At 31.9% G+C, this 24,508-nt stretch overlaps 3 protein-coding genes and 1 long non-coding RNA gene across 8 annotated transcripts; 1 reads left to right on the top strand and 3 right to left on the bottom strand.

Annotated features, from left to right (window-relative positions):
* The first annotated feature begins 132 nt into the window (after positions 1 to 132).
* On the top strand, positions 133 to 6,867 carry LOC123706421 (tubulin polyglutamylase complex subunit 2). The gene is made up of 5 exons (XM_045655692.1): positions 133 to 238; positions 5,071 to 5,238; positions 5,555 to 5,733; positions 6,148 to 6,321; positions 6,627 to 6,867. Exons 1-5 carry the CDS (start codon positions 163 to 165, stop codon positions 6,783 to 6,785), a joined length of 756 nt encoding a protein of 251 aa, XP_045511648.1. The 5' UTR covers positions 133 to 162; the 3' UTR covers positions 6,786 to 6,867.
* LOC123706415 (tRNA-dihydrouridine(47) synthase [NAD(P)(+)]-like) lies at positions 258 to 2,247 on the bottom strand. Its single transcript, XM_045655687.1, has one exon. The coding sequence runs from the start codon at positions 2,177 to 2,179 to the stop codon at positions 389 to 391; it is 1,791 nt and encodes a 596-aa protein (XP_045511643.1). The 5' UTR covers positions 2,180 to 2,247; the 3' UTR covers positions 258 to 388.
* Positions 2,806 to 4,105, bottom strand: LOC123706429. 3 transcript variants are annotated; one of them, XR_006753398.1, is made up of 3 exons: positions 4,065 to 4,105; positions 3,413 to 3,607; positions 2,806 to 2,965 (listed from the first exon to the last, which is right to left on the bottom strand). It is a non-coding gene; the product is annotated as an uncharacterized LOC123706429 (long non-coding RNA). The 3 variants fall into 3 exon arrangements; XR_006753397.1 differs by lacking the exon at positions 4,065 to 4,105 and adding an exon at positions 3,688 to 3,965; XR_006753399.1 differs by lacking the exon at positions 4,065 to 4,105 and adding an exon at positions 3,709 to 3,964.
* Positions 6,868 to 7,006: 139 nt separating the features above from the next.
* LOC123706413 (protein PALS2) lies at positions 7,007 to 20,571 on the bottom strand. Of its 3 annotated transcripts, XM_045655680.1 has the most exons (12): positions 20,441 to 20,571; positions 15,916 to 16,013; positions 15,006 to 15,155; positions 14,678 to 14,881; positions 14,059 to 14,289; positions 13,327 to 13,425; positions 13,002 to 13,160; positions 12,449 to 12,659; positions 11,951 to 12,121; positions 11,269 to 11,414; positions 9,728 to 9,802; positions 7,007 to 9,256 (listed from the first exon to the last, which is right to left on the bottom strand). In XM_045655680.1, the coding sequence occupies exons 1-12, from the start codon at positions 20,520 to 20,522 to the stop codon at positions 9,080 to 9,082; spliced, it is 1,803 nt and encodes a 600-aa protein (XP_045511636.1). In that variant the 5' UTR covers positions 20,523 to 20,571; the 3' UTR covers positions 7,007 to 9,079. The 3 variants fall into 3 exon arrangements, with proteins under 3 accessions (XP_045511636.1, XP_045511637.1, XP_045511638.1); XM_045655681.1 differs by lacking the exon at positions 9,728 to 9,802 and having other exon boundaries at positions 20,441 to 20,570; XM_045655682.1 differs by lacking the exons at positions 15,916 to 16,013; positions 20,441 to 20,571 and adding an exon at positions 15,331 to 15,415.
* Between the last annotated feature and the right edge of the window lie 3,937 nt (positions 20,572 to 24,508).

Raw genomic sequence — 24,508 nt, 5'->3', positions numbered from 1 at the left:
TGGAAATAATATTTCAAACTGAACTGATACTTACCTATTATTATTTTTAGTATTAATATATTGTAAGTATATGCAATGTCATTGTTACTATAGAAACTGGAATTACTTGTTTATTGATTTTGTTATCAAAATTTTTCTTGAATAGACTTTTGAATCTGTAAAATGAGCTTTTGCGTAGATTTAGTGTCGGAGGATTCTTTTTACGAAAATATTACTTTAGGTGTTACAAAACTGCTTGGTAAGTAAAAAACGTATTATAATAATATAACAACTATAATTTCTTATAAGTACTATAAACATGAATCATCATAATCTGATTTTTACATTCTTACATTACAAATGTAACAAAACAGCTTAGTTGGTTATTAAATAAAAATATGAGACTATTCTAATAAGAATTAGCCTTATGTTTTGGTAAAAATATAAAGCCTTCAGGTACAGGTCCCAGAAGCATTTCACTTATTTTAATCCAGTCGGAACAGTTTCCAGATGCCATTAAAGTCTCTAAATCATTTCTTCCAAAATAACTAGGAGGCCTTTCATTTATCTTTTGAGGTGGTCTTTCTAACAGCCCCACGGGAACATAGCGATATAAGAAAGAGAGCCATTCTAATAAAAAGCGTCTTGTGTTTTCTACACCTTGTGTGTCAGAACCCCAATGTTCTAGTCCATAGTTTGTGAATTTTTTAATAATCTCAAATCTTTCAGTGCTGCTTATATCCCAAAGTCTCTGTTCTTTAATTTCTGTAAAAATCCATGGTTTTATAAGTGCTCCCCTACCAATCATCACACCTTGAACTGTTGGTGCTAAGGCTTTTCGCTGTATATAATCATCATAACATAAAATATCACCATTCCCATAGAGAGGACATGGAGAAGCCGCTTTTGCACACATTTCAATGTATTCCCAATCTGACATTTTTGTGTATCTTGCTTCTCTTGATCGGCCATGTAAAGTAATGAGAGAAGCACCCCATTCCCTCATTTGTGGTACAATGGTATGAGCTATTTTCTTATCTTGATAAACCCCAGTTCTCATTTTTATAGTGAATGGAATACTTAATATACTTGAAGCTCCCCTTACAGAAGTTTCCAAAGCTGGCAGTCTATGCATCATAGCTGTGCCACCACCTTTTTTATATATTAAATCTATAGGACATCCTAAGTTGAGGTCAATAAAATCTAATTCTGCATTCTCTTGTAAAAGTTGAGCAACTTTGGTGATTGCAAAAGGATTGTTTCCACATATTTGGGCACCAAATAGATCTTCTGATTCATGTCTTTTGACTAATGCCCATTCTTGTTTCGTACCTTTTAGTAAGGATTCACAAAGTGCCATTTCCCCACATGTTACATCAGCACCAAATGACTTACAGATTCTTCTGAAAGGGAGGTTACCCACTGTAGTAAGTGGACTCAAATATAACTTATCCCTCCAATCAATTTCCTTTTTTTCTCTTGGTAATAACTTTATCAGGTCCTCATCAGTTATAGGTCCCCTACATTTTTCCTTAGTATCACTGTCATTATTAGATACCGATTTGTTATCATAATTAGGATCACTTTTTTTTGCTTTCCGTGCATCATCTAATGCTTTCACTAATTTTTCAGCCAAGGAGAAGTCATACCTCCTTTTTTGTAACTGTATTTGTAAAGATGATTGCATGGTATTTTTCGTATCTTCTAACCACAACTTAGCCTTCTCCTCATTCACTATATTGTAGCCTTCGTCTGAAATATGTTTAGAGCCAAAACGACAAGCAATACCGCGTGGACATCTTCCCCTAAGATTAAAAACGTGACATTCTTTGCCTATATCTTCTTTTTTTATTTTTAAATATTCTAGATAATTATGAATGAACTTACAATTAGCATATTGACAAGGTTTTGTTTCATCTTTTGATGAAACATTAATAATACTTGGGCATGGTTTGTTTTGTTTATCATCTTGATAAGTTTTTGGTCTAGCTTTATTTTGTCCTCTCTTTTTTACTTTTCCTAAACAAGAATTATCATTACATTTTGCCTTTTTAATATCGCAGTCAACATTTTCGTCGTCCAACTTTCTTTTTGCTACATTATCGGTGCTTATTATTTCAATATTTTTTTCAGTTCTATGAATGATAAATTCTTCTTTAATGTTACACACACCCGCATTATGATTTGCCGCAGTAGTCATAGCCTTTTCTGGTGCTGTATATTTAAATAAAATCACTTTTAATTGAGAAATAAGGTTATAATCAAGATTGGACCCAATGAATAAGGAATCACATGGAAGTGACATACCTACAAAAAAAGTGTGGCCGGCGCCATATTGCTTGTAACAAAACATGGCGGTGTTTAGTGCCGAGAATATATCGATAAACATTATTATGTTTATCGATATAAAAATAATATTAATATATTTTTTTTTGAAGTTATACTTCTTTTGGCGCGTAACTTGTAACGCGTGTACATAAACACACACTCTTTTTTATTTATTTTAACTTTATTGTACAAAACATAGAAGTAAAATTACAAATGGAAAAAATGACAATGCCAATTAATAAAATTAAGTATGACGATGGCTGCTCGTGACGGTAACACCTATACAGGGTTACTTGTAAAACACCAGCAACCTCGCCGGACAAGATAGCTAACCCTGTATAATTTGATAAATCCAGTTCAATTTTGACTTCGATATAAGGATTACGGTAGACTTACAATTTGGTAATTTCAGTTTTGAGGAATGTAATATAATGAAACAACATAATATATACTAATATAGGTATATAATAGTATTTTATTACGATGAACAACACAATATACAGTAATTGTATTTATTTATTTATAAATAATAGACAAAAAAAACAATAATATATAATAATAGAGAAAATTATAGAGCTAAACTATTTTGTGTAGCCTGGAATGCACTCAGATACACTCTGTTCATTTTTGAGTTCGGGATTTGAGGCTCAACTGGTACCTGGAAATGAAATGTCACAGTTTACATTAACTAGCATTGTTCACTTTACATTTAAACTAAAATGCAATACATTTTAATTATAAGGGCAATGCTGATGGTTTGAAATTAATATCAACATTAGGGCTTACAATAGCGGAACTTGAATTTATATTTTTGGTTTTATGGCATTGAAATGCTTTATAAATATAAATTTATAAAGAATAGAAAAATAACTTAAAACACCCCATGTATTTAAAGTAAATTGCACTTTCCCTCAGTCAATAACATTTCAACAACCAAATATCACCCAAGTTTGTACTCAAAAAATCATATAAAACCATCTCAGTTTGTTCACAGGCCTCCTTCAAAATAGGAGAAACGTTAGATTATAAATGACAGCCCTAAATCTAAATAAAAAGACCAAAAGTAAATTGGAAGACATCACGTGTCTACAGATAAAAACCTCACCCTGTGTGAATGCAGCGGCAGACATACTGGTATAGCATCATCGTGCAGACTAATCACATCCATTGTTCTATTGAAAGCACTTTCGGGGAAATGTAGGGAACATACTATGATATTATATCCTTTACATTTGGCTTGATATTTTCAGTTTCAATTGCTTCTAACCATTCTCCTTTTCTATTTTCACTTCTTGGTAACCTTCAAAAAATGAATTTTTAGGTTATTATAATTTTAGTCCTGACCTGACTTATTTATAAATACATTTTTAAAGTACCTACTATAAAAGCGATTAATCTTACTTAAGTTAAAATTCATATTAGGTAAATTTAAGTGTTTTATTTTTCCTTCTGCTGCTCTTGGCAAAATTAATTTGTTATTTTGGAAGTGTATTCACCAAAGCAACTATTCTTAAGATTAATGACACAGCCTTGGGAGACGCACGTCTTCATCGAACATTTTGCTGATGTCGAAATTATAAGTCATCACTAGCACCCAAATTCATTATTTTACTAGAACGAAAATATACAAAATAAAGCTATATTTGGTAACAATTTTACACTGAACATAGTCTGTGAATACTCCTCAATTCAATATACATGAAAATAAGTAAATCAGCAAAGTAATAACTAATATTTCAGTCAAAACGTATACATACCGGTGCAAAGACAAACTTTTCTAGTTTTCATTCTTTCCGGAGCCACATCCCACAATACTGCGCTTTGGTATTATGCCACTATTTGTCCTTGACCACTCTATATGTTTTAGACACAAATGTTTGTCACAATCACAAAAATATTCAATATTTTTCAATGTTTACTACGGAGCAATGACAGAGCATGTACATCATAATAACGAGAACATAAAATGGCGCCCGGCCACAGTAGGTATTTGAGCTAACTTCAAATGTCAAACGGTATAGAATTAGCACTGACTGACGTATAGTCATATATTTTCACTTAGCAGAATATTCATTAGTTAGAAAGAGACAGTATTCGTTTTATTATTTCGGTATCGAAATGCATGATATTTGTATAATCAGTTGTTTGTATAGAACATTATGCCCTGTCCATAGGATTCCTTAGTCATTGATTGGACCACACGCCGAGTATCATCTGTCATTTGACAATGACAATCAGTCAGTGTCAATTGTCAATAATTTGTCAGGCGTCAGCTGATCACACAGATATATAAACATTATATTTGGATGTCTGTGGCTGATCATAACTATTAATTAATATTCTCTGTGAGCGAACAGATACAAACATTTATTGATAAAAATTTAACCATAATATATTCTTATTTAAATTTAAATGTAATGCACAATGGAATGGGGATGTCCTAATTGTTTTGCTTTATTATCTATGATGTAACATTCTTGATATATTTTGTGTAGGTATCCAGGAATTTTGTTGCTCTTTCACACGAAAACCACTGAACCGATTTGCTTGATACTTGGCCGTGATAATATAGTTTTTGTTCCAGAATAAAGCTTATGCTAATATAAATATTTTCTTTATCCCGCGATTTCCTCCCCGAGTGAAAACTGAAACTGCGCGGCGCACTTAGTAATAAAAATAACTATGTACATTTTTATTTTTTATCATGATACCATTTCATAATCACGTATTTATTGATCATTATTTTTGTGTCTATTATTTTAGAATCAGATCCTCGTATTTCAAATGTTGCCGTAGAAAGAAGACCTCCATGTGACCGCGTGGCACTTTCGAATTGGGAACAAAAGCATTCGGCAATACTACCTGATGATCTCCGTAACTTTTATCTATCAACAGACGGATTTCAACTCATATGGCATTATAAATATTCAGGAAAGGGAATACTGTCTCCAATATCCATTTTATAGCAAGAAATATGAAAATGTATGTCTGTCTTATCCTAAAAACGACTGTATCGATTTTAATGAAACTTTCGCAAACAGAAAAATAAAAAGGAATCGTTGCCCACAAAAAAATCTCACTAATATCACAGAATACTAATCAATATTCACTATGAAATAGCAGGCTTTACTTAGTAGGCCTATTTTTTTAAACGCTATATAATTACTATAGGTGTAATATTTTTTAATTATAGCAGTTTCATAATAAATCTTATTATTTTCAAATAATTATTTTTATAAACTTACAGCTGATGAAATATTACCAGTTGGATCGATTCGTGTAAATTCGCTGAATGAACTCTATTTATCACCGTCTCTGAAAGATTTGTTAGACTTTTCACTCACCAGACAATCTACCGGGCCTCGCCCCGTTCTCAATACAAAAAGCAAAGTTTTTGAATTGGACTCATGTCGGAATATTGGAAAAGTAAGAGCTTATGCCTTAGGCTTCTGTTTGAACTATGTACATACTTTAAATTAAATGCCGATTTGTGACCGACCGCCGTATTTTTCCATAGTCAAAAATTTAATGTTTATACTTAGCCTACTATAAAATACTTATCCTTGATGCTCTAAGTATTCATCCTTAGGTATGAAAAATTACTAGAATATAGACTAAGACTTAAGAATCATTAAAATCGGCCTTGTAGTTGTTGAGTAGGTAGTATGTTGCTATTGATGATGCTATTCAATGGTTTTTCACACCCCTGCCCTCTGCCATGCTTAGTTACCTATTTTTTTTGTAAGTAACTAACTAACTAGTAAAAACTTATTTCTTTTCGCCTATCATTCGTGTTAATAGTTCGAAACTTTCTCAACATGTAAATTAAAAAAAAACTAGGTATGTTTGATTTACACGGGCGGCGCATGGTCTGTCTGGTTGGCTACCCGTGAAGGTGGCTGGGGCTGGTTGGCGGATTCGTTTACGCACTACTTCAGAATGGCTCTGGTTCACCTAGGCTTGCCGGGCTGGCAAGCGGCATTCGCTAATTTGCCACTCATCCCGTGGGCTGAGGTAACGTACTTCGATGTTTAATAAAAATAAAATGCTATAAAACATGTAATAAACGCTTTTGATTCTTGCATTGATTATATTAAGTATACTATAATAGATAGGTAGTAGGTATAGAATATATTTAGTGGTTTTTCGTGAATTCTTGAGTTTAAAATATTCATTAGGTAGTTACTTATTTCAAGAAAAAATTGTGTTAGTAGCCTAATAGTTTATCCTATTTGGTGCTGAATTCCTGGAAAGTGAAAGGCACAATGGGATTATTATTACGTCTAACATTTTCATATAAAGTTTTGTTATTCTTACAGCAACTATTTCTTCTACTCGCGCCCCATCTTCTGGAGAAAACGGACACGGACGTTAGTTTGATATCTGCCGGTAGTGAGACCGGGCTAAACCACATCGACCCTAACATATTTAAGACCTCTGCAAGACATCACAAGAATAATTCAAGACCGGCTAACTGAAAGTTTTTTTCTTTCATACATACAAAGAAATGTAAACGAATATGGAAATAATATATTGTCATTAAATGATTTGAGTTATGAATGCTTGTTTTATTTTCTCAATATAGTTCTTGCATGTGAGGATTGACGAAAACAGATAAACCAACTTGTAGCGCAACAGCAATGTGATTTATTAAAAATATCAAATAAAAAAAATAAAGCGAAAATAAAATAAAAAGCCATTTACTTACATAAAGTATATTGAAAAATTCTCGATACAATAAAATCTGTAGCTAAATAACAAAACAAAATGGACGGAATGTGAGATTCTTAATGAAGTACGAGCTAACTTGAAGCTTAACTTATACATTGATATTCAATAGCAAAATATTTAAAAATTGCAAAAGCCATAACATTAATAATTATTATTAATTAATTATTAATTACATATTAAATTGATTATTACTATCCTAAAATTACACTGGTTTATCACATGATTACATTTAATGTGATAGCACTGTGATGAGACTGTCTTTATTTTTATATTATAATAAAAAGCATATATCTATGAACTATCAGTGAAATTTATATACTACATTAATACAAATGCTAAACATTCTATAATTAAATGCAAAAGTACTAATTAGAGTACAAAATCAGATAGCCAAATTACATAAGTTCGAAACTTAATTTAGGCCTTGATAACTCTTACATTACAAATAATTGTTAATACAAACACTAGTAATTTTAACTACGTTCTACTTGATTATAAAAAATAATAATTCGAGGGCTAAAAATACTCAATTACAAGATGTCACATAGTCCTTAATTTAAGGCTATTTTTGTGCTTTCGTTCAAACATTTTAAATGACCTTACAATATCTTAGTTATACGAGATTTTATTTGGTGGGAAATTGAACACCATTCGTGAAGCATGTGAATAATTCGTAATTTATTACTATTTATATAGAGAAGAATCTTTTACAATCAAATGTAATATAATTATTAATAAAGATTACAAAAGGTTAATGAAATGTTTTTATAAATGGTAACATTGTGTGAAAAGGCATGGATGATGGAATGATAAATAAATAAACATAGAATATTTTTATGGCATCAGACTTAACTAATTAATACATATCATATGTGTTCAGGCATAATTTCAAAAACCAAAGTACACCATGAAAGATTTTCTAATTAAATTTATAATAACGTTTCTAACAGGCTTTTATTTAAGATCTACCTAGAAATTATTTACTAACATTCTTTTTGTTATTTTAAAACACATTCACGTAAATTCGAAAATAATCCACTCTTCTATAATACAATTAATCATTTGTAATTGTTCTTAGTTAAAAGCAAAGTATTGAATTTTAATAATTATAACATGCCGTAAAGTAAATGACAATGAATTATGCCAATTAACATGTATAAATAAATTAATTGAATGTCTTAAAAATGTGATGTTGTTTAAACCAATCTCAATTTGCTTTTTGAATAGGTATAGTGTGTGAAATAGAGAAATTTATAAGGTTTCTCTAGTTCAAAAGAGTTCGAATATTTTGTAATAAATGACACAATAATATACGGAAGTTCTTGTAAATGCTAATATTAGATATATAATTCTTCGTTTGCGAAATTTTAGCGGTAGCATTTTCGTAAGCTTTGTGCTTCATATAAAATGTATGAAGAAGAATAATGTGACATTTTAAAGAAACACCTACGCGTGAATTAATACGTTGGTATTAAAGTTATACATCTTATGAACTAAGAGCCATGAACATTTCACAGTTGAAATGTAAACATGCTTTGTGATATAAAGTTAACAGCTATTTCGATGCACCAGCATAGTAAACCTATTTTTGTATATATAGTAAACATAAAAAGTGAAAGACCAGCTTTGCTATATATTTTAAATCTTTAAATTGCACATGTAGCGAGTAGCCAGCCATATTTACGCAGTTATGCCATCCAACTAAGAATAGGAACTACCGACTGTTCAACTATCAACTACCTTACCTCAAATGTCATTTGAAAAAATAAGATTTTCTTATCAATAACGGTTTATTTATTTTGCCCTACCCTAGCGCAATGTAGGTTAATATGTATAGGTAGGTTAATAACTCAACTTAGATTACAAATTTATTTAAAATAACAGCTATGACGTCATAACACTGCAACATGGTAATCCTATTCTTAGTATGCTTCATAATCGCGTTACAATTTCAATCTTGCCTATTATTTTAACGGATACACTATGTTATTTAATCGCACGCGTTATCACAGCTTAGGAAAATGCTACATTTATAAAAGTGTTAGTAAATCCAGCTAACGGGAACCCACTGGTGGTCGGTAGAAAGGGAATGGAGGGCGTCCATGATTTTAGAGTAGGTTGTATCGTTGTTTGTGTTAACAATTTCAAGATCTATGTATTTCTCGTACTGTCGCTGTATGCGAGCGCTTTCTTCTAGTGTTTGCTTCAGATCTTCTTCCTGTTTTAATAGTAGGACACAGAAAAATTAAAATGAGTTTTTTTAAAGTGATAAATGCTCAATCGCAGGTAAAACTGATATTTTTAAAATATAATATTTTCAATTAATTATTATTAGAATAAGTATGAATGAATAATTAATCTCATTGTTTGACAATAGATGATCTCAATGTAAATAGTAATACGGAAATAACTCAATATTAATAAACTAACATTAATATTTTTAAAACATGTAAATTCTATTTTTTGAAAACATATTAGCCGGGCCAGAACAACATCAACAGGCGAAAATGCAAAATTCACAAATCAAATCATATCACTAAATCCCTAAAAAAAGAACATAAATAGTTACCAAACTATAAAACTAATTTTACCACTAACACAAAACACATTTCTTTAAAATCTAAACATTCAACATCTCAAATCAATTATCAAAAATAATAATAATTAAAAAATAACCTATAATACTAACCTCATAGAGCGACGCAAGCGACTCGAGCGTTCGCGCGCGCCGCGAGCTGTAGCGGATCGAGCTCTGCCGGTCGAACTACACAAACATGCGCACTTACTACAACTACCACTACATACGTACACTAAACGCTATGTACAAAAAGTGTGAGTTTTTGTAAATATTAATTTCATCTTAGTTATTAATTATTATGTAAATATTATTTTATTTACATAATATTATGAAGTAAAATTATGTAAAAAAAAAGATATTTATTTTTTGCATAATATAACTAATAAAGGACGAATTAATCGTCAGTATAACTATTACATAAAAGTTTCGACACATTCTTTGATATTTGTGAGAGACGGCGAAAAATTTATTAGTATCAAAACTCACACTAGATGTAAATGCAGCACTTTTTTTTAAATCATATCACAAGCAAGAAACAAAAATACCGGTAAAAAATCACAATACTATTATAAATGAATACTTTGACAAATTTTTCGATGCAAAATCAAGCACGCAGAGTAAGTATACGCATTTATTATTTATTAATGATTTAATTAAAATCAAAATTATGACTAAAATTTTTATGCAATAATTAACAGGGACAAAAATCATGCTAAATCGGGAGCAGCTTTTACTCTAACACTATTATATAAATTTTCTAGCAAAACTATAACTTGTATTTAAAACAAATTCATAATTATACCCAGCGCGGCCTAAGATGATCCCTATGACAGTTCGTCTTAGTGATTGCTCGTATGATGGATCGTGTCGATACTTTACTATTTTATAGGCAAAGGCGTGGTTTGCATTCAGCCACGTCGGTAAACATGTTTTTACAAATATTATAAAATGAATTTTTAACGTCTATTATGTAAACGAAACGGTAAGTAAAACAAAAGTTTTCCAAAACATAAAAATGCACCTTATCATTTTCTCGTAATTTTTAACCCGTTTAACACAGTGTATATTATTTTATCATGAAAATGGAATCCCCCATTTAATTTTCCTAAAAAACTTATATTATCATAGGTAAGTAAATTAACGCGAACGGTAATTAATTAATTAATTATGCTGCGATCTTCTGTTCCATTAAATAGTGAATGAACTATAGCTTAAGCATGGAAAAAATGTGAACTCGTTTCCATTATCGAAATTTGTTTATCGATACTTTCCGCACTAGTCGATAAATGCCAACGATGTAAGTTTTGAAGGACGTAAACGTAAAGTCAGATTGATCTAATTTCTCGTTAATGTTAAGAATTGTTATAATTCCAACGGAATATCATTGTAATGGCATAAAGCTACTTAAAAATTAATAAATACCATTTTTAGACGCCTCCGATACGTTTCTAATTTAATGGTGACGCCATTACAAGTTTGTCTCTTGAGAATAACTGTCAGTGTCATAGGGATCATCTTAGGTCGCGCCGGGTATAATACCAATGCTGGTTCACATAACTTCATAAGGGAGAAAAATCTAAACGCAATAATTCTTGCCAAGACAGCTAATTAGATAATATGTATAAGACAAATATCTTTTTCCATATAAATACCGTCAGATTCCTATTGGACGCGTAGGTAAGGTTGCGCAGTTGGTCGATACCGGGCGCGCCGATCATTACCACGAAGGGTAAGAACTCACTGCTGTTGTGTAGAAGCTTCAGTGATTGTGGCGCGCAGTCCAGGATGCACATTTTGCCTGAAATTGAGGATTTTTTTATAGGGATAAATTTTAAAATTTCTGGGCCTATCTTGAAATCTTATTACACTAATGGAAAAGTAAAACATTCCTGATTTTCATCGGCAGTATTTTTTTTTGTTATCCATACTAATATTATAAATGCGAAAGTAACTCTGTCTGTCTGTTACTCAAACACGCCTAAACTATTGAACCAATTTGCATGAAATTTGGTATGGAGATTTTGATACCCGAGAAAGGACATAGGCTATCTTTTATTGCGAAATATGTACCAAGGGCGAAGCCAGGGCGGACTACTAGTAGGTATATATGTCGCAGTCATTTGGTTGACTCTGATATTTGATTGCTGCAATTGAATGGCTAGCGCGTTCATAGGATGACGACATTTAATTAAATGACTAAAGGACAACTCGTCAAATTCTTTGAGCACAGTCTTTGTTTTAGATAAGGGGGTGGGTTAGTTTAGTTATTTTTTTAACTACACAGAAATGTTCTAGAGGCCTGCTCACTATATAGTTACACATCTGTATAGTTACCATCCTTAATAACGGCGCGTATGGAGTCCAAGTGCGTCCCGTACAAGTGTCCGTTGTGCTCGCCGTACTCGAGGAAGCGGCCCGCGTGCGCGTCGCGCTCCATCTCCTCGCGGGACACGAACCAGTACGAGTCGCCGTTCTCTTCTAGCGGACGGGGAGGGCGGGATGTATCTGCGAATAACGTATTATTATGTTTTTGCGTACCGATCAAATTAATAAAGTAGTATTAAATGATGAACACTTGAACAATAAAAGTATGTAATAAAAAATCAGCTACTTATAAGTAAAAATCATAATCTAAAATTGCTCCGTTGCAACATTAAAACAGTTCTACTAAAAAACTCACAGCTTTTCGTATTTATTTATTTTTTCTAATATTGTAGAAACGATTACATATTTTTATGATTCTAAAATTTATTAATCATCTGGTTTAATTATTTGACCATTTTTTGTTCCCCTTTTACATAAAAAAAGATTTATAATATAAAGTGCACTTACGTGGAACAACAGCGCCGAACCGGTCCGGGTGTTCTTGTATCATCTTGTTCTTGAGCGTCCTTCGTCCGACTCCCCTTGTGCCTACGAGAGCTAACACGCGTCGAAGGAACGGCGGCGTGCGAGCCACCTCTTCATATAGGGCTAATTCCGCACCCTCTAGTTGCACGCTTGAACGGGACTCGTAGACAAATTTCTTCTTCTTTCTTGATATCTAGAAGTAAAAATGATTTTATGAATTGTAAACTCCTATAATGGCCATGTTTCATGACTTTTGGTAGGAGAAAATTCTATGGATCAGCAAAATGGTAGTGTTCTCTCGCTTGCCCATCGCACATCTGTGAGCCTTGTCCAAACAACTATTTTTCAATGTAGTGTAATTTTTTGCTGAGTGTATTTTTATTTATCTCATGAGACCGTGGCCTGGACCTTTATATCGCTATAAAGGTCTACTTCTTGTGTGAATAAAATGGAATATGTCAATTGTTACTACTATCTATTAACAAATGAAGTTTGTTAGGAGAAGATATTTGTTAAGGTGTCAGTTATAACTTACTCTAGCACCACATATGCTAATCTTATGCACAAAATCAGCCTCCGGAGGTACATAAGCCTTCCTCCTTTCTTCTAATTCCGGTGAAGGTATTAAGCCCACTACATCAGGCTTTTCTACATGACTCGCTTGCCACCAGTTTGGGTCTTTTCTGTCAGATATCTAAAAACAATAATAACATTTAAAAAAAAATAAGTTTAACCAAATGTGTAATTTTTTTATTTCTACCACTATTTACCTGATAAAATAATATATTTAATATTATAAATTTTCAAGTATTAAATATCAACCTCATACTTATCTCATAGTAAATGTTATTTATACTCACTTGTAAAATGTCACCTTTTTTAAACTCTAATCCTATTTCTTTACATGGAATAAGTGTGTCTTCAGCTGGACTATAGTCAAATAGAGCCCTTACGTAACACTGAAAAAATTTAAAAAATATGTAAGTAATTGAATATTTAATATTCAATAATAATGGGAAAGTTAACTTTTTTTTTTTTTTTTTTTTTTTATTTTTTTTTTATGCGATAGAAGGCAACAGAGCAGACGCGTCACCTGGTGGTAAGTGCTCCACGTCGCCCATATGTACCCACAGTGCCAGAGACATTGTGAGTATGTTGCCGGCCTTTCAGGTAGGTTATTTCTAGTTTCCTTGTATATTAAACAAAAAAATGATGAATTTATTATTATTTTTATATACAGTAGACCCGCAATATTCTGACAATCGTTTTGCAGGGCAGTGTTGCAGTATCGAATTTGTCGGATTATAGGGTACATTTAAATCATATTTCATTGCTTATGCTGGAATAAATACAATATCTTTGAGTAGGGCATAGTAATGGTGACACGTTTTTTGTACAGACTGTACACTGTTAAATCATGCATGATCGAGGCGAAAATTGTTAAAATATAGGTATTCAGTAATTGATGACATGTCGGATTACAGGGGGCGACAGATAGGCCAGGTGCCGGAATAACGCGGGTCTGCCTTAGCGGCAACAAAGACAAGCGACTACTACTAAACCATACCGAGAGTATAAAACAAAATACATACACTTAGTTTATTAGTTAATTGAGCACTCTTATCTTTGAGGTTTGGTCCCACTTTCAAGGTCACCCTGTCATTGGGCTTAGAGACAGCTTCCTTTAGCTGGTCCTCTGAATCTATTTGCACACCGTCAACTTCAAGCAACACATCCCCAACACTGAGTAGGGCTTGCTTTGCAGCCGCACTGCCCGCTAGTATCCTAGCCACTATTAACTGACCATGTTCATCGGTGGTTACCTGTAAAAAGGTTGAGTTTTAATTTTTTAATGATAATTCTAATTTTGAAAATATGTACACACAAAATAATAAATCAATGGAGAGCTCTAGGAATTTACTACTTTAAGAACTGCAAAGAACTTCAAATTCTCCTTTTTCAATTCAAAATATGCAGTTGATTTATTAGTAACAGCATATTTTGAATTGAAATATAATTCCAATCACAATCTACATGTCTCAAATGAATTAATGAATTCAAGGAAACATCCAGGTTTATGCAGTCAAATTAATATTAATAACTCAGGCTACGGAATCACAGACACAATAGAAAATCTATTGTGTCGTGGACCGATCGGGCCACTCGGGGCTCAATGGGTTAATAAGATGCATATTAAATATTTTTACTCACAGTCAAACCCAATGGTTGTCCAGGTACTTTTCTAAGGCCTACAACTTTAACTGTTTCTACAGGCATATCTCCGTTTTGTTCCGCACTTGGATCTAATGCTTCCGCTGTATCTTTTTCACCCTCTTTAATTTCTATTTTATCATCTACGCCTGATCCTCTCTCTAACCAAATCTTTCCAATTTGGTCATGGGCATCTATAAGCGCCTAAAACACGAATAATATCCACTATAAATAGTTACAAAAATAACAATGTTTTTCTTTTAGGTATCAAGCATACCTATTTATTTTATATCCTAATATGTTTGACGATAACATATTTAATACACACCTTAAAGTGAACTCTTGACAGTAGTATAGCAAGTTCTGCTTGTTCAATAGTTCGAATGTTGTTACCTCGATATTCACTGAGTGAACGTATAATGTTTACATTATCCAAGGAGACGGGCTTCACTCTCAAGTCCTCCTCCGAATCGATCGACTGTGAAAAATAGTTCAATACATTAAAACAAACAGACACTAGTGCAACAGTGCATCAAAACAAGATTAGGCGTGGCACTCTTTATTTAAAACTTGAATGAGAACACTTTGAATAAACATCGTATACATTAAATCACTATTCTTTTCGTAGTTTAAAAGTAAATAAATATACGCACGGTTGTTTTACCTGTATTTAAATATTGATTTTCAAACAATATGTAACGTAAACTTATCGAACACACCCTTCTCTTCACAACACAATACGAATTTCAAATATAAATTTCCAATACTAAGTTAGAGAGTAAATAACTCCAATTTACATTAACCCTTAGGTGCAAGGAATAAGGTTAGTATTCCTATCCCCAATTCGCTGAAAACGAGCACAGTGCAAACCTAAAACATCGACACAGTAAAACACAGTGTTTGCGATGTGTCATATCATCTGTCAAGTAAGCTTGGTATCTAGGGCACAGATTAACTATAACAACATTTATATTATATTATAGTTGCAAGTTTAAAAACACATAAAACTTAGATCATAAGTGTTTAAAATAATATTTTAATATAAATTACATTTATTAACAAATAAACGTAAAATTGAAAACTTAATATTTTTTTTTCATTTTTACACATTAATATAATAATTATGAAGGGAAGAACCACAAACCCATATTTTAATAATTATACTGTGCAATCGGAATAATGATTAAAATAGATTTACTGTAGATAACGAGTATATTATGTAATTGTTAGATACATGCCTCACATTTTCTAGCAAAGTCAGGACTTTCAACAATGCTCCGTAAAAAGATAACTTCATGATTAGATAAATCTTCTTCAGGTTTCTGTTCCTCCTTTTCTGAAAAATAGTAGATGAGATTATTTGAACAAACAAAGACTAAAATTTAAAAGATGCCTCACTTGTCTCTCCTATTTAATTTACGCAGCCTTGCCTATTTAATTTCGTAAACGATAATAATATTATAACATCCAAATCCTGAAACTGCTCCCGTCGCGTAGGTACCTAGGCCGTATCATCCACTCAGGCAATTCGGAATTAGTATACAGCTGCTCAAAAGTAGATTATGGTAAATCCTTGTTTAATTAGTTGTGTATTAAGTAGTAGGTATGTAGCTTTCTCTCGTATATAAATTCGTTAGTGTTTTCATAAATTGGATGCAAAGTAAATCGTAATTTCACTTATTTCAATGACATTTTAATTATTTTAAATAAAAAATTTCGTATGGCACCCATTTAACAACGAATTAAACGTCTTGCAATAAAAAAATTATGTCTGATGGATCTATCTAAAGGCAAAAGATTAAAAATTACGCGTTAAAAAACTATGACATATAAAAAAAGCTAGATACGTTACCCGCTCTCTATTTTGGCAAGAAAAAACTCAGGTAAGTGCCCGAGTTTCACTTAGTCACGCACCATTCAGCGTCGTGGCTGGACGTTCTTTTTATATTTTAATCGGCAGTTGTTATTACGAAGTACATGAGTGAGACATGTATTATGTCTCGTGCGTGAGAGTGAAAGAGAGAACAACTGTATTGGTGATAATGCGTTAGTAAGTAGTTATGTATTAATTACGCTGTTTTTTAGTGCAATGATGTTGGCGTATGCCGCGTCTACTAGTATAACACTGGTCAACGATGATTTTGTTGCCCTGGATGTGAAAGTGGTTTCGAATAATTTAATGTATATTATATATAAAACTATTAATGGTTTTAGTAGATTGGCTCTAGTTTTTTTTTAATCCTAATTTTCTTATTAGACTCTAAAACGCAGCATGAAATAGAAGGTATATTTGTTTAACATCATTTATTTATTACAAAGTCTTACTTATCGTTTTGTTTTAGTATTTAATTAATTCAAATGGATATAAAAATAGAGAAAAATCATTAAAACTTATGAAATAGTACAAGGAAATAGATTTTTTAAGCTTCTCTTCTTAGTTAATTTTGGGACAATAGTTTTGTTATGGACCATCAGTAATCTGCCATCATGTGACGATCCCATAAACCCTGATACCTTTATTCGATAATTTTTACTTCTTTTTCGATACGTTCTTCCTGTTTCTCACAAAAATTTTGCAAATTTACTGGATATCTATCCAGGAGACTGTGGGGAAAGTGTAGCTTTATGTTCGTATTTGCTCATAAAATAATGAAGTTTTTTAACAACTGTTGTGCAATTTCTTTATAATTTGGTGTTTTAAATTTACCTTAAATTAACCAATACTATATCTCTCCATAATTTACAAACAGCATCAGGAATAAATTTTTGTTAAATTTTCATCTTTTATCAATTTTCGACACGCCCGTCCTGTAGGGCCGTCGGGTATTCTTCTTATACTTCTAGATTCCCTCAAAAGCCTAAATTCTTATATTTATTAATTATTCCTAATGAATTTGCTTTGTCTAATACTATTAAAAAAACATCAAGGGAATTTCGTATAGGTACCTATCCACTTTGCTGACCAAGTGCTACTGGATTCCTTCAACTCAATACAAACCGAACATTGTTGTTCATAAAAATGATTTTTTTACAGAAACCATTTATTATTCTGATATTCTACAGTCAGTTTTATAGAATAGGGTTATGTCTGAGCGAATAAATGTGCAGAAAACGTAATTCAACAAAAAAATAAACACTTGTTAGTAACCCGTATTCTGAAGGGCCGTAAGAAAATTTAACATATGAAAATCCAAATTAAAAAAAAAATAGAGCCAATTAAATAATTTTAATGATTACATTCGCAAACTGGGTACTTGAAATATATAAATCTGTAGAAATATCCAGAGCAACAAAAAAAAATTGATTTTTTGTTGAGCTGTGTAATAGGTCATTGTTAAAAAATGACTAAAGTTATATAGTCTTCCTGTGCAGATAAGATGCGCACTAATAAACGTAACCACTTCCGCCAGTCCGGACTCTAAGTTAACCGAAATAGCAAGAGAAACAGTATATCAAAAACCCAACTATACTAAAATGACTTTTTTTAAAAGGTTGCTAGCTCCCGTACCAAAAATAAGGTTGCTAGCTCCCGTACCAAAAATAGAGTTGGTGAGTTAAGTAAATGAAAAATAAAAAGATTTTTATTAAACAAATGAAATCTTATTGGATCTGCATTCTGAATTTTTTATAGTTGAGTTAGTTAGAGGTACCTATGCATGGACGCCGCCGCGCCGCAACGACCTCGAGGAAAGTCTTGAGTTTGTTGCTTTGAAGTTTTACGTGTAATGGGAATTGTTATTTGCATATAATACTAATATTATTATTTATAAAGACTATTATAAATACATGATACCACTCTAATCGTATAGACGGTCAAAAATCTAAAAAAGCCATCTTTGTCAACAGCGATGACCAAGAAAAGGTTGAAACCACATACCTAAGCCCCTAAGTATATAATATTTTTCATGTAATATACCGTGAATATAGTCTGTTCTATTAAACGTATCCTTGAAAAAGTTAGTTGTAGACTTTTTTCAAGGCTTTAATAATTTCTTCCACTTTAATGATATACCTACCAGTTTGTTTTTTTCCTTTTCACCGCCATCATAGTGGCGAATGAGATTGACTATACTCGCTTATTCGCATGACCCTTGAGGTCACAGTACATTAGAGCCATCCAGCACCTATCATGTGTGGCCTTAAAATCTAGGTACCTACGATTTAACTGGCATAGTAGGTATATGTAGTTATTTTATTTAGTAAAAATGCCATATGAGGTTTACAGTCATTCTTAGCTATTATCATGCTATGCATCTTATACCCCTATTATATAGACCAGAGATTCGGAAGAATCAAAAAGTGGTTTATAAATTGATGTAAGTAAATTAGTTTAGTTTAGCAGTATCATAGTTGCACGGACTATTGTAGTGTGAGAGATTAAATTATCGCTTTTCGATTTGAAATTAATGACAAATGAGTTATATAAAGATACGAATATACGAGAAGAAAGTAAACATTGTTACGTTAAGAATAATTGTTTCTGTGGTAGCAAATATTATCTCAAATCGTAAAATGCATAGTTGCATAGGTACATTGTTGACAAGTTCACTAATAAATAGTTCACATAACAATGGATATCTAATGTTACTGGTCTCTAAATAACGACTGGCTGGATACGAATAGGTACTTGTATAATATACCCTAAGAATGTAATAATTAGTATATAATTTAAAATTTAAGAGTTGTGGCTTAACTACAACTTATATAAAACATTGAGGATTCAACATAGCTTAAAAAAAATTATTATTGTACTGTCTTATATCTGTACTTTATTGTGACCTTATCTTGAGCATAACCTTTTGGCTTTTACCAATCAAATAAGAAAACATCGTAACGCAACCGGCATATCCAGGAATCAAAAACTTCTAAGGTAGTCAGTATGTGACATCTATCAACCCGTCCTCGTAAAACTTGTTTGTTACTTGTTTGTTACCAATCCCATATGAAGCTCTTGTTCCTGCCGTAGAAACAAATATAGAAGCTTAAAAAGGTTGACATTTAGCTCCTGAAAATGGATCCGGTAACCCCCTTTCGTAACACGTGTTACCATCGAGAGAATAAAAATTATGAAGACATTTGAATATAAACAGATTGTAGAAATAGTACGCTCCATTAAAATTTATTTATAATGCTTTTAATGTAGTAAACATTACAATTTACCAATCGTTAACCACTAAAACGTACAATATATTTTGCGGAAGCAATTTTGATAGAAAAGAGATTTTTGATGAGGTTCTGCGTAATGTTAGAGAAACGGTTACGTGTACGGTTCAGTTGTATATCGAATTGTCCATTAATTATATTTATCAGTATTTTTTCATTCACTTTCATAAATTTTAAACGTACTGGGTGTGATGACATCGAAATGAGTACAGATTATTTTTAGTTATTTCCGTGAAAAATGTTATTTTGAAGACAAAGCGAGCATTGCATCTGGTGCATATGAGAATCGTTTTATCTTTCTAAACTTCTCATAGGAATATTTATTTTATTTATAATTTTTTTAAGATACATTTAAAACGTGTATAAATTTTATATATAAAAAATATTATTATTTTAAATTTTCCCGCTTTTCTATCGTTTAAATGTGGTTTAAATCTTTGGTTAAAATCAACATTGGCATACATTCGCCAGTGAGAACCTTAAAGAAACAAGCGAGTACTTCGTAACCTTTAGATACCGCAGTAAATCGTTATCCGTTCAGTCGCTCAAATCCGTTCAAAATACTGATTTATCGGATTCATACGGTTGTTAGACGCTTACCGTCGTCTGGTGGCTTGTTGGCCGAGAAGTCTCTAAAGCCTCTCCAACTGACAGTGTAGCGGCCGCTCCTTCTCACCATCATCACCACAGATCACCAAGACAACGCGTGGCCCGGGCCGTAAAGCGGAGTTAGGCACGTTCGTGCGTCACGCGGGCACCGTCAGCTGTCTGCGAGCGGCACGTCACACCGCCGCCCGCCTTCGCGCCTGCGCACTACGCTTTGCCGCTATCCCAGTGATGTTCAAAGGTTTGTCGATATGAATGACGCTTGACTTTAAAATTTGTACTTTGTTCAGCGATAAGATTTTTTCATTTAAAGCTTGTAGTTTTCTAATTATTATTATCGTATGATTCATTCTAATATCATAACTTGAAATATATTAATGTATACGTATTTAAATCAATAATTTGTTACTTTATGTTGTACTTATTAAATAAATACTAATCAGTGATACTAAGAGTGGAGGATATGTAATTAGTGATTAGTAATCACTTATTCCACAATGCACATTCTCCAAGTAGAAGAATTATAAAATATATTTAATGTACCTAGAGATTATGAATCTCTTGATTGGTATCTACATGCCACTTTTGCTTAACTTAAATTAAATAAAAATAAAATAAAATAAAAATAAATAAATGAGTAAGTCAAGTAAGTCATTGGACTTAGGTATTATGTGAATTCAATATGCACATATTATGTACTAGCGGTCCACCCCGGCTTCGCCCGTGGTACATATTTCGCAATAAAAGGTAGCCTATGTTCTTTCTCAGGGTCTAAAGATTGTCTGTGCCTTTCATATAAATCGGTTGAGAGGTTTAAGCGGGAAAGCGTAACAGACAGACAGAGTTATTTTTGCATTTATAATATTAAGTAATATATAGTAGGGATGTAGTGAAACGAAAATGTTTCTATAAATAAATTATGATAACTGGTTTAAAAACATTCACAAAATATTTATGACTAGCTTTCGCCCGCGACTCCGTCCGCGCGGATGTCGGTCTTCGCGTGGATGGTTTATTATTCCATTTTGAGTAACTCTGAAAATGACATCTTATAAATATCCATTGGACCCAAATACGGCTAGGCCTATAATAATACGCAACGTGTGTTCGCGGTTCTACAGAACAACGTCTATGGATAAAACTGAAAAATTAATATTAATTTTTTTTCTACGTATTTTTCCAGGATAAAAAGTATCCTATTTTACGCCCAGGATAATAAGGTATAATTATACCAAGTTTCATCGAAATCGAACCGTTAGTTTTCACGTGATGTCTTCACATACAGACAGACAGACAGACAGACAGACAGACAGACAGACAAAATTTTTTTTAATCGCATATTTGAGTTTGGTATCGATCCAGTGTCACCCCCTGCTATTTATTTTTTCAATATTTTCAATGTACAGAATTGACCCTTCTACAGATTTATTATATGTATAGATAGATATAATATCTAGGTGAGGCGAATTTTCACATAATCACTTCAACAACCGATATAATTTCTTCGTAGCTTCTCGATTTTTCTCACTCAACCTTATATAACTCTTTAATCCCAATCAATATGTTTCATATAAAGCTATTACTACATATAAGACTGAAACAGAACACATCTCTAACTAATAAAGACGATAATTTATCGACAACGTCGGGCCACACTGCGCCTCTGCGCGTGCCGCCCGCCCAATCTTATTATTATATTTCGCAACTATACACTCTTCTCTTTACGTTCTGACGCTTATATCCGACGCGAGCGGTTACAGATAAAGCGTATCCATATTTAACATTCACTACACTCATTAATTTCACACTTCGATGGGTATTATGGCTCTTGATTAGATACTTATTCATCTGTATAGTTATTTAAACAAACATTTGTATTATAAACAGTAAAATATTATATTGCTAAATAAAACGAAATTTTGCATGCAATGTTTTGTATCATTAATAAACTACCCCATTTTGTTTCAAAATATTCGACTAGAACACTGTTGGGCATCAAAATATGATGCTTTTTTTTACATATATCTATGTTTTTATTAGTTCAAAATCTGTACAATTTGAAATTGTTTGAAATGGTAAATTTAATGTTATTTTCAATCAACATGATATAGGTACCTCCATACTATTGAACATCATAAAATAAGTAAATATAAAAGTAAACCACATAAAACGTTACGAGGTGACTATAAAATTGCGTGCCACTCCTGGCGAAATGTTCCTCCGATGTTACTTTTAGATTGATTTTATATGCTATCGAGTATGATGTCATAAATAACTGATATACCTATTTTTTACTCTAATAGTAAGGTCAGAAATCAAAAACAAATAAGAACAGATAATGTTATCAGTAATGGTATGTGCAAACACGTGAGTGGGAGACACAAATATGACCTTTTGTAACCTTTATTGCCCTGAAAAGCTTAAGGCAATTATCAAAAATATATCATTTACTTAGTTATTAAATGTGCGAGAATAATACTGTCATTGAGTCATATATTATTTATTATGGATGTATTCTATACCTACGTAGGTATATAATAGATTATCACATGTTTGTGAATAGTTAGTTTACAGTCATAAAAATCAACTAAAAGCTTTATGTTGTATATTCTCTGCACTAATAAAAAGGAATGTATACATATTATTATTGTTTTCAGTATAAAAGCAAAACATGAAGCATGTTTTAAATCTTAAAAAGCATACACAATGTTAAGCATACTAAGCATCCTGCTTTACTAAGCAGCATTTTTTACTTTACATTATTATTAATAATTAATTGCTTGTTAAAGTTTAACTTAAAGTTTATTTATGATCTATCATATACATAATTGCTAGATTAGAATTAAGAAAGTAAATATCTTGTTCCGGGTCAACAAACTTGGCAGGCTATTATTATACTGTTAGGTACATATTTGTACATATTTATACTTTGTAGTTAAACGTCTAATTTGAGTAAAGATTGATTATTTATAATGATAGAGTTTATTATAAATAATAACACATTATAAATAATTTGGAAAATCTAAAAGGTGGCCATTACAAGCTATATAAGCGATATATCACGAAAAAACGTAAGAAATGGAGTAAATAAAATGGAGAGAACTAAATAATTTACTAACATAATTGTGATCATATTTTCAGCTGTGAAATTCGGTGTAAAATTGTTTGTAAAAGTGACGCATAGAGATCTGTTGAGAGGAGAAAATACCCTAGCTCTGACACGTGTATTTAATCACGACGATTTATTCCTATAACGCTTTTACTTGAGAATTATCTCTTGATAATACAATTAATAAATAAATTTTGAAACCTTTAAAAATATAAATAATAATAATCAGACTCTAAAGGGTTAGAAACTAGAAACAAAATAATTAATGAGCTTTAAGCTCTAGAATCTAGATCAAATATATGATCATTTTTTTCTATTATCTCGTATTTTTTAAAACAATTGTCAGTAAGTCTATCGCACGAGCATGACCCAATTCGATAAGTTTATAGATTGAGTTATTATTTTTTTTATTTTATATCTTATAATTTTGAATACTTAATTACGCACGTCCCAAATTTATTTGCATGTATTTGTTAGTGTTCATAATTGTCGGGTCATGATTTATTGGTTAATTTGCGTAGAGATAACGGGCATGTCAAGAGCTATTTTAGGAAAATTAAGTACTGAGTGTACACAATTGATAAAATATATATTTTTATTGGTCACATGTTTAATTTAATGTACGCGAGATAAACCTGGGTTTTACATAATTGATGCACTCCATAAAATTAATATATTGGACTTTGTTCCAACACACAATTATGTTTCAATATAAAGATTAACAAATAATAGATTTAAACATAATGTAATTAAGCTTAAAATAAATCAAATAAAATTTATGTATACAAATTAGTTATCTCGTATGTACGTATACCTAAGTCAAAAGTGTGCGTTTAGCGATACTCTGGTTTTCATTCTAAATTTGATGTAGAACCGTTAATCGTCTTTATTTATGTCCGATATATAAAGTTAAATTTAGTGATAAGCAATCGTCCAGTTTGCGTATTAGTCGC

This window comes from Colias croceus, chromosome 3 (assembly GCF_905220415.1).
Source record: "Colias croceus chromosome 3, ilColCroc2.1".
In the NCBI taxonomy this organism is placed as follows: Eukaryota; Metazoa; Arthropoda; class Insecta; order Lepidoptera; family Pieridae; genus Colias; species Colias croceus.
The sequence above is the reverse complement of the archived record's forward strand: the minus strand, read 5'-3'. Positions and strand labels throughout refer to the sequence as shown.

What these genes read in the sequence shown, in the direction of transcription:
- LOC123706415 (XM_045655687.1), bottom strand. Translation starts at nt 2,179, where the DNA reads ATGACTACTGCGGCAAATCATAATGCGGGTGTGTGTAACATTAAAGAA.
- LOC123706421 (XM_045655692.1), top strand. Translation starts at nt 163, where the DNA reads ATGAGCTTTTGCGTAGATTTAGTGTCGGAGGATTCTTTTTACGAAAAT. An exon ending in AGGTGTTACAAAACTGCTTG is followed by an intron (nt 239 to 5,070) that starts GTAAGTAAAAAA and finishes CTATTATTTTAG; the next exon opens with AATCAGATCCTCGTATTTCA. An exon ending in CATGTCGGAATATTGGAAAA is followed by an intron (nt 5,734 to 6,147) that starts GTAAGAGCTTAT and finishes AAAAAAAACTAG; the next exon opens with GTATGTTTGATTTACACGGG.
- LOC123706413 (XM_045655680.1), bottom strand. Translation starts at nt 20,522, where the DNA reads ATGATGGTGAGAAGGAGCGGCCGCTACACTGTCAGTTGGAGAGGCTTT. An exon ending in GACAACCATTGGGTTTGACT is followed by an intron (nt 14,290 to 14,677) that starts GTGAGTAAAAAT and finishes ACCTTTTTACAG; the next exon opens with GTAACCACCGATGAACATGG. An exon ending in AATTAACTAATAAACTAAGT is followed by an intron (nt 13,426 to 14,058) that starts GTATGTATTTTG and finishes AAATTTTTTCAG; the next exon opens with TGTTACGTAAGGGCTCTATT.